This window comes from Candidozyma pseudohaemuli (genome assembly GCF_003013735.1).
Source record: "Candidozyma pseudohaemuli strain B12108 chromosome Unknown scaffold00001, whole genome shotgun sequence".
Lineage (NCBI taxonomy): Eukaryota > Fungi > Ascomycota > Pichiomycetes > Serinales > Metschnikowiaceae > Candidozyma > Candidozyma pseudohaemuli.
The window spans coordinates 2,441,598-2,458,275 of record NW_020194435.1 but is presented as its reverse complement, the minus strand read 5'-3'; the positions used below and the strand labels follow the sequence as shown (position 1 = coordinate 2,458,275).

Genomic DNA, 16,678 nt, shown 5'->3' with positions numbered 1-16,678 from the left:
AGTCAAAGCTAAATGTATGCTAGTTTATTGCCCATTTGTGTAATCTTAGTACAACTGACTGACAATTAATCAATCTTAATCTGCGAGTAGATTCTTCTAATGAAGAATAACGCACAAATAAATCCGACAGAGCCACACACCAAGAAAACCAAGATAGACATGACTGCGGTGTAGCCAAGGTACAAAACCATGGAGGTGAAGTCTTTCAATGCTCCCTTGACGAAAAACAAGGAGTGGAGGAAAACGTAGATGGAGCATCCACCACCAATGAACAAAGCCTTCCATTGCCACTTGTAGTTTTCGCTGCACAATGTGTAGTAAACAAACAATAATGTAATGAGACCTGTTGTCAAAATCATCAAGATGAAGCAGAAAAACAAGAATCCAAACATGTAGAAAATCATGTTGAACCAAATGCTTGAGAAGATGAAGTAAAATTCAACAGCAATTGATCCGAATGGGAAAAGACCGGACATGATCATGCCTGGAACAGTCTTCAAGTACCATGGTTGTTGTGGAACTTGTCTTGGAATTTGGTTGGTACGAACGGGCACCAGAAGAGTGGGTCTCTTGGATTGAAGGATAGATCCCACCACGGACAATGGGAATGAGATCGCAAACCAGATAACCACCATAGCGAGCATGGTTCCAGCAGGGATTGCGCCTGACGAGCCAGCGTTTATGAGGAAGAAGTTCAAAAACACGATGAATCCAAACAAAATACCAGGGACAAGGGTTGGGGTCATCAACATGTTCACCTTCCAGTTCTCACCACCAAAGAACCTGTAGAGGTAACCACTCACGTAGGAAGAAATGATGCTGAAAAAGATGAAAAGAATGAACATGAATGTCGACAAGGAACCTCTGTTGGAAGGAGACAACAAACCGAAGAGTGCAAAAACGATTGTTACCAATGTCATGCAGAACAACTGAGCACCACTTCCAACTAACACGGACAAGAGCATTCTGTTTGGAGGAGATCTGAAAACATCACCGTACACCAACTTCCAGCCACTGTCGTGAGCAACATCGTCATCCAAGTTCACGTCATTGTACTTGACAATGTCGTTCTTCAAGGTAGTGACCAAGATGTGAGCCATGATCACACTCAATATGATCACAACCAAGGAAAAGTTGATCAAAGACACCCATTGAATCTTTGGATCATAGATGTGCAAATACTTATCCCATCTGGTAGCCCAAGAGGTCGTGGACTCAAAGAATTCAACGGAGTACGTGTACAACACGGTCTTCTCGCTGTCCTTGGAAACCATCACCGGAGCCAATTTGAGGTTACATAGTTCTTCACCAGAAGCTTTCGAGGAATCAAGCTTACTTCTGTCCAAGGAGTGTGGCACGACGGTCACGCCGACTACCCTGTACTGGCCCTCAGCTCTCTTGTGGTATTCAATGTTGATCTTGAAGTGGTTGTACAACTCGGACTTGTTGCTTTCATCCACCAGGCCAATTGGGAAGCCGGAGGTGTAGAAGTCTGTGCTGGTACGGATGTCCTTTGCTTTACGGGCAGCAGGCAATCCGTCTATGATCCAGTTGTAGTTGTAACCCGCACGGATGTTCCTGCTGACGAAAGCAGCGTCGGTCTTGGAGTACTTTGCATTACACAAGACCTTGCACTCCTCTTTCTTCAACATCAGGATGTCGAACGGCGAATTGAAGATTCTGTCGCCGAAAAGAATGGCACCCAAGGACTCCAGCTGCTTCTTGGGACCACCTGGAGGCTGGCAGAACTTGAACTTTGGATAGTAGTAATCATAGGAGTAGATTTGGGTTTTCGTCTTTTCCCGTTGGCCCGTGGAGGTCAAGTGGGTCATGGCCGGAGTCAAGTGGTTTACGAACAACTCGATGCGGTCGCCCTCTGCGTAGTTGGTCGGGGCCACACCCGGCAAGTAGAATGCCTGAGCACACGCCACCATGAAGGCGGCGACAAGAATAGACCAAAGGTGCGATCTCATGGCAAAGGCAGAAGAAGCAGCAGGAAAAGCTCGGAGTAGGCTGGGTTGGAAGAAGGGTCGCCCTGGATCGATCGTGTTGAGAGCGAGTGTAGAGGGTATTTTTTCATGCAGTACGGAGGGCAGTACCAGCTAGAGCCAGGAAAACAGCGAGTGCTCACCGCTGCCGCGTTTCCTGAAGATAGCGAATGCGCTGGCTCTTTTTTTTGACATCCTTGATGTAGGCTGGGCGACTCGGCGCCATGTCACACTCGTAACCATAACGACGGCATGTCAGACACGGAACACCATCCGCCGGACACAGCGTGTGGCGAACCCGGCATGTCCAGCAGCCGTAGTAGCTTCTCGAACTGGTGTTTTGGTTTTCCTTCGGAAGCTTGCATCCCGTGCTGCTGTGCGGTCTATCACCCGATGTATGGTTGGTGTTTTTTGCAACCGGATGCCAAAAGGGCAGCGCCGCCTCGGGCGGATCGGCAGGCGCCATTTTATACTTTTTGAGGTGCTTGAGAATATATTTAGCGCTGGCATCTTGGCACTTGTGAATATTCATACTGCTGGGCTTTATGGGCGAAAGCGTTGTCCTCCCGGGCCGTTGGGTACCTGCATTGCCCTCGCAGACCCTTGTCAGTCCACACTTGTCGAGCGCTTGGGTACTCTTTTTTCGCTGAGACACCCTCTCGGGAGGAATATATGGCTTAGGCTCCTTGACTTTTCTCTTTCTGATTGGCCCCTTTTCTTGCACTGCACCGGCGTCTTGTATGCGTTCCCGATTCTGAAACCCAGAAGGCACGTCCTCGAGATTTGCAACTTTGGGTATAGAGATTTCCAGATGTGACTGGATTGGAATAGAAGCCACCTGGTACGGCAGCAGAGGGGGAACTTGTCCAATCAGATGGTTGAGTGTCTCGCAAGACAGGTCTGCTGTCTTGGGCTGAGTAGAGGGGAGAACAACCAACTGAGGAGTCACCTTGCGAGGGGTGCTTGGGAGCGTGTTGCCCATAAAGTGGTTGCATAGGTCGGAGAGTTCAGAGGTGTCGTAGTTACATGGCAGGAAACGCCAGGGGTCATTCATGAGAGAAAAAGGGTGGTGGTTCGAAAATGAAGGGTGGCTGCAAATCGCGATTTCTATGTAGACGTGTCGCCTCTTGCGCTGGCAAAGGTGAGCATCCACGACAAGTCCGTCAAAAAGAACCGGCACGCCTCCGTCCAGCGGTTGTTCAGCGTGACACGGATACTTTTCCCTCCGATCTTGTCGTGGTTTGGTGCAATTGGGTACGGGAGCTCAAACTCCTCATCATACTCGGTGATCTTCGCCTCAAGCTGGCTTGCAATGTCTAGCAAAGCGATCATCGACACATCGAGTTTGTTGAAGTTAAAGAGCTTGCCAAGAGTAAACTCATTGGTCGAGTGTAGCTGTAGAACGGGTGAATTCTGGCTGCGGCCTTCTTCGGGGGCATGTCTTGACGTCTTCACGAGGTACGATTTCGAGCCCATAGCCACTAGCTTGTAACCATCGACATCAACCTTCAACCTTGTCATGAGGAATTTGAGAAGGTGAGCAATTTGGCCAAGTGCAGCGTTGATCTCTGGCCAGGGCATCTTGTGACCGAGCCGGAACCCATTTATTCTGCCGCAGGGTTCGCTCCCGTCAAACAGAATTTGGAATAAGCGATTGAAGATATTTATCGTGCGTAGGGAGTCTAGGTGGTCTAGCTGCTTCTGGTACAATGCTTTGGAATGGTCGAGGTGGCTCTGCTTCTGCGAGAGATCCATTGTAAGTGTGTTTTTGAGTCGGAGTACGTCATTGAGGCTCTCTGAATTGAGTTGTTCAAGCTGTTCATCTAGTTCACTTAGCTGACTTTGCAAATCCTCGTACGTCTTCTCCAACTCCTCGAGTTCCTCGAGCTTGTTACGTTCTAGATCATGAAGCAGGAGTAACTCCTGGGCTGTTTCCGCCAATTTTGTGTCTGTCTCAGCCTCTGCAGTTGCTGAAAAGTTATTCTCCCTCTCCCTTAGTTTCTTCAAAAACGAAATGTAGTACTCCTTCTCGCGTTGGCTTTGATCAAACTTGAATTTGTAGTTATTGATAAGTAGCTGAGCACACTCTGAGCTCATTGGGTGAGAAACATCTTGGTTTTGCGACAATATGTCAAACACTAGTCCTAGTGACTTGATTCTTGAGAAATCAGGAAGCTGTTCCTCGTGGTCAGGGCTTTTGGATCCTTGTCTGTCACTCTCCTCAGGTTCATCCTCGTGATCAGAAACGTAGACATACGAATGCTTGGAGTCGTACGACAGTGGCTTTTCTTGCACCAAGTTACTTCCATTCTTATAGATTGCAGCATCGCTAGTGCTGCTTAGCGCTTCCTCTAGCAATTGGAGTCTATCATGGGGAATGTACTTGGAGGGTGATGCCAAGGGGACTTTCGGGGTTTGCGTTGCTTTCTTTATGATTAGATCTTTTTGAACCTTCGATAGCTTTTTGAGTGAGTCGTCTAGCCGCAATGGCGTTTGACATTTCAGGCAGTGGTATACACTCATGAGTTGTAGGTGTGGTTGAGATTAGGGTTGATAGTATGCTTCGCACTGCAGCTGACAGCTTACCCTGACTTGAAGCATGGATATATCCTACACCAGGAGATGAAATCATCTAAAATTCAGTAGAGTGATGGATGTTTTTATAAAAAAGTGGCCAGCAATGGTTGTATTATAATTGGTCCACTGGTTGCAAAGAAATGCTGTAACTTGGGCATTCCGGGGTTCTGAGAGCCCAGGCCGGCCCATAGCATCAAAACGTTTTACCTAAACCTACTCTTAAATTCTCAACAACATTCAACAAATTCGACTTTGTCAAAACGCTTCATATTTTACCTAAGTGCCTACCACTTACATCAAGGCAACTTGTCCGAGTGGTTAAGGAGAAAGATTAGAAATCTTTTGGGCTTTGCCCGCGCAGGTTCGAGTCCTGCAGTTGTCGTTATTTTTTCCATATCGCAGCCATTGTGGCAGCTATCTTTTTGCAAATTGCAGCCAATTTTGACAGTTTCTACTTTTTTTCCAAATCGTCAATTCATTCAGGCGCTAGCCACCGAGATGCTACTTCCTGAGAAGTGGCTATAAAATGTCCATCCCAATTATCAAAATCCGCCCATTCAAAAGCCCCACAATCCTTATTCTGATACACGTTTTCACACAGCCAAAAGTACGTTCCTCTCGTCTCCTTGCTCTTGAAAGCCCGCCGTAGCATCATTGGAATGTCGCACCGGCACTTTGGTAAATTCCGAATGAAATCGGCGGGGTAGTGCCGAAACGTGAGACTAATGCGTAGCGAGCCGACATCGGGATGTAACAGCACCAGCTTCGCCATAGGTCCCAAAGTGTGTTTATATTCCTCCTGGCACCCTGGCCGCATGAGGAAAACACTGTTATGCGGAAGCGGTACCAGGTAAACCGGTCCGGTGTTGTGGGTCGATCGAAGCTTAAAAACTCGCGTCAGCCCAAGCAGCACCGATGCTATGAAGTTATGCGGACCGATGCTGGAAAGTCTGTCCAGATGCCAGTCCAAGTGATTGTTCAATTTCTCGTACATGTTTACCACGCAAAAGCCGGCTTTCCAGCGATCTTTCCGCTGAAAAGGAAGCCGTTTCGATCCGGGGATCACCGTCTCATTCATCCAGGTTTCCAAGCGTTTCGCAGCCAGATCGAAGCGGTGTGTGTACTCATGAGGCCCAGCAGAGCCTCCTACCGCGAGCCCATTGTACACCAAGGCAGGGCAGTCGTTGTCGCGGGCTGCAAACGGAGCCACCATCATGTTCAGCTGACATAAATTGCCAAAAAGATAAAATTGCCTAGAATGGAACTTGTTTTTAGACGAGACAAGCTCGTGTAGCAAGCCGTCTGCAAGCTCCTGAGGGAAAAAATTGAGATGAAGCAGCGCATAGCAACCCAAGTGCTCGTTGACATCGTCAGGCGTGTTGAGGGTGATTGTTCTGTGGAAGGGGCCCTGTGCGGTGCGCTTCTGGGCGTCTGGGGCTAAAGGCTCGGCCTTGCGTTTCACCGGAAGGGTGCGCTGCACTGGAGCCTTCAGCTTTGCAGGCCCATCAATGAGCTTTCTGGCCTGGGCAACGTCTCCATGGCAACCACGCAAGATTTCGCTGAGCACAGACGCGGAGTAGCCGGGGTAGTAGAGCTGGAGAAGCTCCAATTTCTTGTCGAAGAGGTCCATCCCCGCCAGCATTGTAGACTGGCGCAAACGGCTCTTTTTTTAGTTCATCGCGAACGGGTAACCTTGCTAGGAGACTTGATCCCACTATATATGCGCGCACCAACGCTAAATTTTTGCCTGAATCAAGTACCGACAGTTCCTTGTGCTACTTTTCTTTCGCTGTTTCTGCCTTGATCCCCGGTGCCCGCCCGTGGCCTTCTTCCCAACAGCTGCGCCAGAATCATGTCAAGCCACTCCACTGATTCCGACCCGGACCAGAAACCTTTGGCGTTTCTGAACAACGACGAGCCTCTGGCCTCCAGAGACCATTATGACGACAAGGTCATCGACTCCGAGCCCCAACCCAACTCTCCCATGAGTACTGACGCAAGAGTCTCCATGCAAACTGTCTCCGAAACGTGGTCTGGTTATCACAGAGAAACGAACGAATGCACGGAATTCTGCCAGGACTATTGCATCTGTTTCGGTGCATGCGACGCATGCTGCCCATCCACAGGCGAAGGCTGCTTGAGTTCCACCGCTGCATTTTTTGGAAATATCATGGTCGGTTTCTGCAAATGCTAATGCTATCTGGCATTCGCAGATCTACAGTTTCACTTCGATCCACGCTCAAGGGGTCCGCAAATCCGGCTCTGCAACACAGCATTTTTTAGAACGCAGATCCCCATCGCTGGCCCCTGGTTACATAATACCTCTGAAAATACATTTATATATTCTTTCGATTGTTCCACAGATCTTTACGGGGGGCCCACGATCCGGCTATTGTTTGCGCCTGCACCGGGGCATCCGCTTAGCGATCTCTCAATTTTTTGCAACCATTATCTACACCCACTTCACAAATACTCTTTCTCATCCGCTCATGTCGCCGAATCTGACCAGAGCTCGCTTTCGTGGCGTTTCGCTGCCTCCTGAGCGACCGCCACCTTCAGTAGTCGATACTTCTCCGAACGCAAATCACTTCAACACTCATACCGGAATCCACGATCCTACTCCGTCAACTGACCATGAATTGAGAGATCTAGCTCTTCAACAAATGAGGAGCGAACAAGTTCTCCAAAACAACGGATTTGTCAATCTGTCGCCGGGTTTCAATGCCACTCTCAAAACATCCTCTCTGCCATACTCGGTCAATGTCTGCAACACAGATTCGAATCCAGTGATCCCAAAGCCTGGGTTTGTGTCAAATGCTGAAGCAGGAGCGGCTCAAAGTAGACAATGCAACCAATGGAGTGATCTCCAAGCGCAGCTGTCTTCCAACACGGTGGTATTCAAGCCATTGCACGAGATCTCACCAACTAGTTATGACTCCCCATGCGGCAATCAGTTGAACCAGTCCGATGCGATCCATAATCCATCTTCCAACAAGTACGCCGGCGATTTTAGCGAAGATCCATTGGAAGAAAAACTGTTGAAGAACAGAAATTACAGCGTCTCCCAAATTGTGGCCTGGATCTTACTTTTCCTCGCCGCAGGGTGCCTCATCCCAGCTACTATGTTCGCCATTAATGGAAGTGCGTTTTCGACTGCCAACTACTTCAAGAACGCTGAGCCGGAAGCTCGTGTGAGTCTCTTTGGAGATTTGGCAAATACGTACGACCTTGAGACACCACGGTCTTCGAACGATCTTGTTGCCCCAAAGTTCGATGGTATCGTGTACTCGCCTTTGGGCGTTCGAGATTGCAGCTTCTCACAAGAAGAAGCAAACCAAGACGTGCTTCTTCTCTCAAGAATCACGTCAAAAATCCGAACCTACAGCACGAGGTGCAATCAGGCAAGGTACCTTCTCGAGGCCATCCAAAGAACGAAAGTTCAATTGACCGTTTCTGTTGGAGTTTGGATTGGCCCCAACCAACTGCAAAATATGTTAGAGATGGAAAACACACTTCGCATTGTCGAAGAGTTTCCAGAAGAACTCATCAAAAGTATTTTTGTTGGCAATGAGGTGCGTTACAGAAACGACATACCGGAGGAAGATCATATTAATCTTATTAAGAGTTTGAAGCACCATATGGCAACCATTGGAAAGAAGATCCCAGTCGGAACAAGCGAACATGGGAGCGCCATTACTTCAACATTAGCGCAAGAATGTGACATCATCGGCGTCAATACTACTCCATTTCATGACAGGGTACCCGTACATTTGGCAGCAGATTGGATATTGGAGCTTATGGAGCAGAAGGTCCGCCCGCTTGTACCGCCTAGCACCCAGATCGTCATATCTGAGCTCGGGTGGCCTTATAATGGTGGACGTAATGGGGCCGCCAAGGCGAACCCAAGAAGATATAACCGATTTCTAAAGTCGTGGCTCTGTCAGGCTGCTCCTCACATTCGAGGCAAATATGAGTGGTACTATTTTGAGGCCTTCGACGAGGAGTGGAGGTCCAGATTGCCAGGAAAAGCATCTTGGGATCGTCATTGGGGGATATTCTCTTCGGAGAAGCAATTGAAGGCCAATGCCATATTACCCGTATGTCGTTAATCTAAAGCTTCACTAGGCTGTAGTTCAACCACAAATAAAAGAACGAGAAACAACCAAATGAGATAACACAATTCAAGATGACCCACAAATCTGGAAGGCTTGCAGGTGGTGCAAAGAAGTAATCGACAATGTGGTAAATGATGGCAGCCGCATATGACGCAAGAATAACAAGCTTGGTGATGATCAGCAGCAGTTCAGGCCATAACAAGCTTCTGCTTGGAATACTGAAACCTCCGACGAACCAGTTCACAAGAAGAGTTAGTGTCACATATTGCAAGACTAAGCCGTCCTTCTTGAGAAGCGGGTACAAGCTAAAACTTGAGATGTTATTGATCCACTGAACGACTCCAACCATGTTTGGATCAGTCAGAAGTAATAAGAAAGTGGATGGAATCAATGGCACCAAGACTGTCTTCTCGTGCACTTGGAACGAAAAGAGGTAGAAGCCCCAAGCAGTAGCACTGAAGCCATAGATCAACAAAGTTGGTGGGGTTGTTTTGCGAGTGATGTTTTTCCAGAATGCAATCAAACAGGGTGGGAGTATTGACAAGAGTGTTAGCCCAAGAGAGAGAATCTTGAGTTGCTCTGGGCTGAAGTACTCTCTGTATTTGAAGATAATGTTTGTAACGCACCAGAAGTTAGCAACTTTGTCTTCGAATAATCCACGCTCGAATGGAAACATTCTGAGCACGATTTGTCTGATGAGCTTTTCTAACTCGGTGACATCTTGAGCCGCCACGAGGAATGGTGTAAGTACGGCGATGATTGAAACCACCACTGTTGCTCCAACTGCGATGAGTTTAGGAATGTCAAAGGTGGCTATGGTTTTGACGAGTTTCTGTTGCGGCTTGAACAACTTGGACAAAATGTAAAAGAAGATGAAGGGACTGTAATAAAGTGACATTTGCTTGAACATGATGGAGGCAATAAACCAGACTGACGCCATCATGAGATTGTCTTTGAGGAGTTCTGAAACGGAAAACAAAAAGAAGCCAAGCATAATGGAGTTGAACTGAAAGTGACCGTGATCAATCAAAATCAATGGTGGCTGGGTGACAATCAACGCAATTATGACGATTTGATGCATTCTTCCAAGTTTAAGTTTCTTTCCACCAAGCAATGACACCAATTGAAGAATGGCAGGGAAAAGCACAATGAGCTCACTTGCCAAGCTGGTATATCTCATATAGGTCTTGATCGCTGGTGTTTCGATACCTCTGGACTTGTCAAGCTGAAACCAGCTGCTGTCAATTAGATTACCAAATATACCGCAGAGCCACAGGTGGTAAGCGGTGAGTGGTGGATAGTCGAGACCCCAATATTGCAAGTCGTAGAAGTACCATTGGTTGATCGGGAGATGAATTGTGATTTCCATCCAATGCCTTTGGGCTTCAAAGTCGCCATTGATAGGTTCTTCGCCCTTTCCAGACCAGGGCCCTAGGCCTACCGCACTTCTGAGCAAAATGGCACTCAAGATCAAAATGTATCGGGCAGCCCACTGGTCGGGCGCTCTCTCGAAAACATGCAAAAGATCATACAAGGGGGTCTTAAGATAAGGATTCTGCTTGTATGAGGAGACATCGTCATCTACCTCGACGATCTGCTTCTTTGGGGGAGCTGCTTTCTTCTTTTTGGCAGAATGTTTTGCCATGGTTGGTGTATCTTCTGAAGCTCGTTCAATCTTCGAGAGTTTGTGCAGATCTGAGAAAGTGTAGGCCACTATAACTCCACCACTTTTATGGTGCGACCAGATCGTCGCCTTGGTTCTTTAAACGTAGAAAGCTCATTATTCTTAATTTTTAAGTTTCAAGCCAAAGATTTTCAGAAAAATCAATCGAAACTTGCTTCCGATTATTTACTGTAGGTTCACTCCCGTATGCTTCATGGACTCGCCCTGCGCAGGTCTTATCCTGCAGTTGTCGTTATCTTTTTGCCTCATAAAACACTATGAAGTAAGTCCGAGATTTCTTTGTCTGCTTGATTATATCGTTGTCTACTACTCAGCATGGGGGTCGAATCGGACTGGAGCAATTTGGGTAAGAAACTCATCTCTTGCTACGCAAAATGTGTTCTTGAAGATGCAATGAAGCTCGACAAACTGCCTTCGCTTAGGTTGCGAGATAAACGAGATGCTCGGCTTGCAAACACAATTAACTCGTTGGTTCATAGAATGGCTGTATATAAAAACCCCATAAACGCTGAAAAGGCTTTAGATGCCGTGGATTTGGGAATAATATTCGAGAGGCTAGATCTGCGAGAACAGTCCCAACCAGACGAAGCGTGGGGCTATGAGGACCTTCTTGTACAAGAAACCCTTGCCTTTTTCAAGATCGATTTCTTCAAATGGGTCAATCAACCAGACTGCAACAACTGTGGTGCAGAAGGGGACAAAGTCGAGTCAATTGGAGTGGCAGGTCCACCAATCGTGAATCCAGACGAGATCAGTCTAATCGAGCAGTATAAGTGCAAGTCATGCGGAACAAGGGTCGAGTTTCCAAGAATCAATAGTCCAGCCAAGCTTTTGGAAACGAGACGAGGGCGCTGCGGCGAATGGGTTAATTGCTTCATGCTCGTTTTGCAGTCAGTGCTTGGGCCAGAGGCTCAGCTCAGGTACATCTGGAACATGGAAGACCATGTCTGGTGCGAGTACTACAGTAAAAAGCAAAAAAGGTGGGTTCACCTTGACCCATGCGAGAATGTATTTGATGAGCCTTCGCTATACTGTGCCAACTGGGGTAAGAAAATGAGCTATGTCATCGGAGTTGGCGATACGTACATCATTGATCTCAGCGACAAGTATATCACTGACGAAGCAAAGCGCATACCGAAGCATGATGTCGTCTCAAACGAGGCAATGATTCTGAAATACATAAAACGGATCAATGCTCGTCTCATGATTATGTTCTGGCACGAGAGCCCTGATGACGGAGATGATAACGAAAAGTATGATCAGTTATACGAACAACTCATTCTAGTCCACAACAAAGAAATTGCATCCCTTAAGGAAGTCTCACACGCCCGCGTGGAAAAATCTAGCATTCCAAAAGGAAGACAGACGGGCGATGCCCTGTGGACAAAAGCTCGTGGCGAAGATGGTGCCTGAAGCTATGTCTGCAATCCTTTAGATTGCCTGAACAACTTGAGGCCTATCCATGAAAGTAAAGCCCACCACCAGAAAACAACATATAGGCACCACAAGCTGACAACATAGTAATCCACAATCAAAAAACCATTCTTGAGGTACATGTATAAGTCTTTGGTCTCAGAATAATACTTCAACGGTGCAATGATGAATCTCCAGATCTCGAAGAACGAATTCACCGAGATTAAGAATATTGCCCATGTTGACACAAGTACAATGATTCCAATAGTCCTTAGACTCACAAAAAGGCCTGCTTCATCGTCTTCGTAAATTTCGTCATCTGCAACTATTAGCGGAAGTGGTTCATCTTTAGACATGTAGTTCCTACCGTGTAGATAACTCAAAGTGAGTAGCCTTGTGCATAACTTGCACCCGTGCACCCAACATGGCTGCAAAGATGGATCCATTCTATAGCTTTATATATCTAAGTCTATTTACTCATTAATGCTGACTTTGGCACCACCAAGAAGGTTTGGAGCCACCTCTTGAAGCCAGGCAAGCTCAATCACTGAGCAGTTTCTGCCGTAAGCCTTGGCGGTGTAGACGAACTCAATATACATGATGGCGTCAATGTTCGCCTTGCCAAATAAATTAGATGATGGATGAATGCTGATAAGTTGACCCGTTGAACAAGTTCTAAATGACCTGTCAGGCATCCCAATTGCGGTGTTAAGCGCAAAGCCCTTCACAAAAGATTTGAGAATCGCTGGGATATCCAATGCTTTGGAAAGCAGTTTGAAATCATCCTCTTCAATAATCTCGTGGTCATCACCAGAGCTGAGCTGATTTCTGAGCTTCTTGAGCTGATTTTCTTTTTCCGATTGTGAAATGGAATCGTCCTGCTTGATGGTAGAGAGCATATAGTCTGTTATCTGTTTTCTGACTCTCATGACATTCTTGAAGCCTTTGTAGCTGAAGAATAATTCCTTGCACCAAGCCTTGAGCTCAGCTGTGTGGCTTGAATCACTAAGTTCCTTGTAGTAGTTGAAATACTCTTTGAGTGCGATCAAGTCACCCAGCCTTGTACCCAAAGGACAGTATTGCCTCCGTTTATAGTTAATCTCGTCTCTAAGATCTCCGTTTCCGGTCACATTAAGAATCAAGTTTTCAACGGATAGACAGGAAACAATATCAATAACATCTTGGAGGACGCCATTATCGAAGGCAGAGATGAGAACGGCCGACAAGGATGGGGGTAATGGTAACACGGCCATCTTATAGCCAAGTGACGTTATTTTACCAGTCTCATTAAGCGCTCCCAAGAAATGCAATGTATGGAGAGCACCAAGAATGGCTTCCTTACCAGGGTGCTCAAGCCATGTCCAATTTAAAAGGTCTTCCACTCCCATCTTTTTTAAGGTTAAGACAGGTAGGATAATGTCATTACGGACAATTTCAGCTTCTTGTTGTTTAGGTAGCTTGTTGAGAAAAAGCTTTTCAGAATATAGTCTGAACACCTTACCCTCACTTTCTCTACCTGCTCTACCAGCCCTTTGTTTGGCCGATGCTTGAGAAATGGGGGTCGTGAGTAATGTTGATAAGCCAAGTTGATGCCTCCACACCTTGACTTTTCTCAACCCCGAGTCAATGACGTACTTGACGCCACTGACAGTGATCGATGTTTCTGCGATATTTGTCGCTAGAATGACTTTCCTCTTTCGTGGGCCTAGTTTTTCAAAAATTTTGATCTGCTGGCCCGGAGACAATGCAGCATAAAGAGGTAAAGCGACGATCATAGGAGCCTCTTTGGGAAGCAGTGGTGCTAGTGTGTTCAAGATGGTGACGCAATTGTCAATTTCCTCCTGACCAGGGAGGAAGCATAAGAAATCTCCTTCCTGCTCTGACATATTGATTTGAACAATTGATCTCACCATTGTGTCGACGATGTCTTCAGAAGAACCGCTAAGATAATGCTTTGTAACTGGATACATCCTTCCCTCGACATACAAAATTGGTGCATAGTCAAAGAATTTGCTGAAAAGGTCAGCATTCAACGTAGCAGACATGACAATAATTTTGAGGTCTTTTCTTCTTCCACTCACGATCAATTGCTTAAGGAAGCCAAGTGTGAGATCTGTGAGCACGGTTCTTTCGTGGGCCTCATCGATTACTATGGTGCTGTACTTGGAGAGTTTGTCATCCAACATAAGCTCTCTGATTAACATACCGTCCGTGAGGTAATTGACTTTCGTGTTATGCGATGTGACGTTGGAGAATCGAACTTGATAACCGATCTCTTCGCCTAACGGGCAGCCAAATTCTTCGCTAACTCTAGTTGCTAACGATGCAGCTGCAACTCGACGTGGTTGGGTAACAGCAATCCGTTTCTTGTTGAGCGGGATTAAGAACTGAGGAATCTGGGTGGATTTACCTGAACCTGTCTCACCGATAACGACGACGACCTGATTATTCTGAACGTAGGAAATGATCTTATCCTTATGATGATAAATGGGAAGGGTTTTTCTGAGTTCGAGAAGGTTTTGCGCTTTCTCCTTGAGAACTGCTCGTGAAGTAGTGCTATGGGTTTGAAACCCACTGCCATCATCGTCCTCGTCGTCGCTATTATCATCATAAAAGACAGCTCTCTTTTTTTTCGACTTCTTTGCACTATTTTTGATCTCCGTAATTTGTTTATGCTTCAGGTTCTCTTTAAACTCGCTTTTGGCTATCTTGGATGCATCCTCACTGGGTTGAGATGAATCCTCTTCAGTGGTTTGTTTCTCGGGCACAGCTTCTTTGGGCTTACTTGTTGTATCGATAAAGTCCTCCTCGAAGTTACTCTTCACTTCGTTCTCTAGAATGCTGGACTCGATAGGCTGCAGATGATCCCCATTGGGTAACTCGATGTCGTCTTCGGTGAACTTCGTCTTCTTGTTAACTCTGTTGGTATGGACATCCGCTTCCAGGTTGCCTGACTCAGTGTGAGCTTTCTTAGACCTCTTTCTTTTTCGTTTCTTGGAACCGGAGCCATCCAGCCCTGCAGGTGCTGGTCCGGGAGACATATGTTTCGAGTCTTGGTAGTAAAGAGATGAGATGCGCGATGTATCTAACGGTTGTGGATGAGTTTCTATGACCCAGTAAGTAGGCCTAGGATGTTCCAAACATTACTTGCAATATATTAATTAACACTTTTAGTACTACACAATCAAAGTATTTCCTGATTTTCTCGCCACCCGATATATGAAAAACCGGCTAGATCTGGTGGATATGCTTTATCGCCTGAAGTACTATAAGTCATATCGCGCACAGTCAACTTCGACGCATGCTAAAACTACTTCAGAAACCAGGTCCTCGCCTAGCCAGACGCCAATACCAGCCTTTAGTGGGCAAATTGCTCGCTTCTAATCAAAGGTGGCAGTCTACTGTGCCCACCGTGGAGCTACCTCCAGATACTATCTCAATTGTACCATCGGTGACAGAACTCACGAAGCCAGAGTTCTACAAGACAGATTTGGAGGGCTCGCTTGTGGGTCATTTACTCAACAGAGGCCTTGTGGAGTCACTTACCAGTGACGATTTGTACAAGCTCACTGAGGCCAATGCCAAAAAGATGAAACTCTACTGTGGTGCTGATCCCACTGCTGAATCCTTACATTTGGGTAACTTGCTTCCTTTAATGGTTCTTCTCCATTTTGTCTTACGAGGTCATGATGCTGTTGGTCTTGTTGGTGGCGCCACCGGTGCAGTTGGTGACCCCAGTGGAAGAAAGACCGAGAGGGCGTTGATTGATAATCAGGAAAGAGCTGCAAATGTGGAGAAGATACAAGCACAGATCAAAAGCTTCTTGGCTAACGGCGTTAAGTACGCTGAGTCTAGACACATTGATGCCAAAGGAGCCGGTAAAATCCATAGTGCTAACAATGCTTCATGGTGGAAGTCAATCTCATTCCTCGACTTCTTATCAACTTATGGAACTCACATACGAGTGTCTCAAATGCTTGCAAGAGATTCTATCCTGTCTCGCTTGCAATCTCAACAGGGTATCGGTTTCAACGAATTTGCATACCAGGTCTTGCAGGCTTACGACTTTTGGCATCTTTTCAAGACCGAGGGCGTGAATGTCCAGTTAGGAGGAAATGATCAGTGGGGCAACATTACTGCTGGTGTTGACTTCATTTCCAGAGTTCAGCGCCTGTCTGGTGGAGTTGGTAAAGACGGCAAAGAATTGCCTGCTTACGGAATGACAGTCCCTTTGTTGACAACCGCTTCAGGAGAGAAATTTGGCAAGTCTGCCGGAAACGCTGTTTTTATCAGTAGCAAGCTCACTACTCCATATCAGCTTTATCAGTATTTCATCAACTCGCCCGATGATCTTGTGAGTAAGCTTTTGAGAGCACTCACTTTGTTGCCAACAGAATCTATTGATTCGATAGTATTGCGCAAACACGAAGAAGATCCTGGTAACAGAATTGCTCAGAGAGTGCTCGCCAGGGAGGTTGTTGACATGATTCACGGCCCTGGTGTAGGAGATGAGATGGCTTACATCACTAGCTTTTTGTTCCCCACTCCAGACCAGCCATTTGATGATGACCTCACTGCGGACAAGTTGATCAGTAAATTTAGAAATTCTGGAATCTTGCAAAGAATTCTGCTTAGCTCGTTCCGGAACCCAGACGATTTGAAGATGAGCACATTGCTTTCCAAGATCCTCAACAAGTCAAAGAATGAAACCAAGAATCTCATTAAGGGTGGCGGCATTTACTTTGGTGTGAACAGAGACCAATTCGTTGACCCAGATGATGTGGTTCTTTTTGATAAAGAAAACCACTTGATGGATGAGAAATTGTTTCTCATCAGAACCGGTAAACAAAACTACCACGTTGTTGAGGTTACTGAATAATTCATTCGAAAATATTGCATGT

The 16,678-nt window shown here is 46.4% G+C and overlaps 8 protein-coding genes and 1 non-coding gene across 9 annotated transcripts; 5 read left to right on the top strand and 4 right to left on the bottom strand.

The window, feature by feature from the left end:
- Positions 1 to 65: 65 nt before the first annotated feature.
- Positions 66 to 3,042, bottom strand: EMP70 (Emp70p; the record flags this gene model as incomplete). The annotated part of the gene is made up of 2 exons (XM_024856533.1): positions 66 to 2,002; positions 2,625 to 3,042. The coding sequence occupies 2 exons, from the start codon at positions 3,040 to 3,042 to the stop codon at positions 66 to 68; spliced, it is 2,355 nt and encodes a 784-aa protein (XP_024716132.1).
- Positions 3,043 to 3,095: 53 nt separating this feature from the next.
- Positions 3,096 to 6,207, bottom strand: C7M61_001114 (beclin 1; the record flags this gene model as incomplete). The annotated part of the gene is made up of 2 exons (XM_024856532.1): positions 3,096 to 4,370; positions 5,458 to 6,207. 2 exons carry the CDS (start codon positions 6,205 to 6,207, stop codon positions 3,096 to 3,098), a joined length of 2,025 nt encoding a protein of 674 aa, XP_024716131.1.
- Positions 4,866 to 4,947, top strand: C7M61_001115. Its single transcript has one exon. It is a non-coding gene; the product is annotated as a tRNA-Ser (tRNA).
- Positions 6,208 to 6,417: 210 nt separating the features above from the next.
- C7M61_001113 (uncharacterized protein) lies at positions 6,418 to 6,759 on the top strand (the record flags this gene model as incomplete). Its single annotated transcript, XM_024856531.1, has 1 exon — positions 6,418 to 6,759. The coding sequence occupies one exon, from the start codon at positions 6,418 to 6,420 to the stop codon at positions 6,757 to 6,759; it is 342 nt and encodes a 113-aa protein (XP_024716130.1).
- Positions 6,760 to 7,054: 295 nt separating this feature from the next.
- C7M61_001112 (uncharacterized protein) lies at positions 7,055 to 8,481 on the top strand (the record flags this gene model as incomplete). Its single annotated transcript, XM_024856530.1, has 2 exons — positions 7,055 to 8,230; positions 8,473 to 8,481. 2 exons carry the CDS (start codon positions 7,055 to 7,057, stop codon positions 8,479 to 8,481), a joined length of 1,185 nt encoding a protein of 394 aa, XP_024716129.1.
- Positions 8,482 to 8,675: 194 nt separating this feature from the next.
- On the bottom strand, positions 8,676 to 10,325 carry ALG6 (dolichyl-P-Glc:Man(9)GlcNAc(2)-PP-dolichol alpha-1,3-glucosyltransferase; the record flags this gene model as incomplete). The annotated part of the gene is made up of 1 exon (XM_024856529.1): positions 8,676 to 10,325. The coding sequence occupies one exon, from the start codon at positions 10,323 to 10,325 to the stop codon at positions 8,676 to 8,678; it is 1,650 nt and encodes a 549-aa protein (XP_024716128.1).
- Positions 10,326 to 10,679: 354 nt separating this feature from the next.
- C7M61_001110 (peptide-N4-(N-acetyl-beta-glucosaminyl)asparagine amidase) lies at positions 10,680 to 11,777 on the top strand (the record flags this gene model as incomplete). The annotated part of the gene is made up of 1 exon (XM_024856528.1): positions 10,680 to 11,777. One exon carries the CDS (start codon positions 10,680 to 10,682, stop codon positions 11,775 to 11,777), a length of 1,098 nt encoding a protein of 365 aa, XP_024716127.1.
- A 473-nt stretch (positions 11,778 to 12,250) lies between these two features.
- On the bottom strand, positions 12,251 to 14,818 carry C7M61_001109 (RNA helicase; the record flags this gene model as incomplete). The annotated part of the gene is made up of 1 exon (XM_024856527.1): positions 12,251 to 14,818. The coding sequence occupies one exon, from the start codon at positions 14,816 to 14,818 to the stop codon at positions 12,251 to 12,253; it is 2,568 nt and encodes an 855-aa protein (XP_024716126.1).
- Positions 14,819 to 15,078: 260 nt separating this feature from the next.
- C7M61_001108 (tyrosine--tRNA ligase) lies at positions 15,079 to 16,656 on the top strand (the record flags this gene model as incomplete). The annotated part of the gene is made up of 1 exon (XM_024856526.1): positions 15,079 to 16,656. One exon carries the CDS (start codon positions 15,079 to 15,081, stop codon positions 16,654 to 16,656), a length of 1,578 nt encoding a protein of 525 aa, XP_024716125.1.
- Between the last annotated feature and the right edge of the window lie 22 nt (positions 16,657 to 16,678).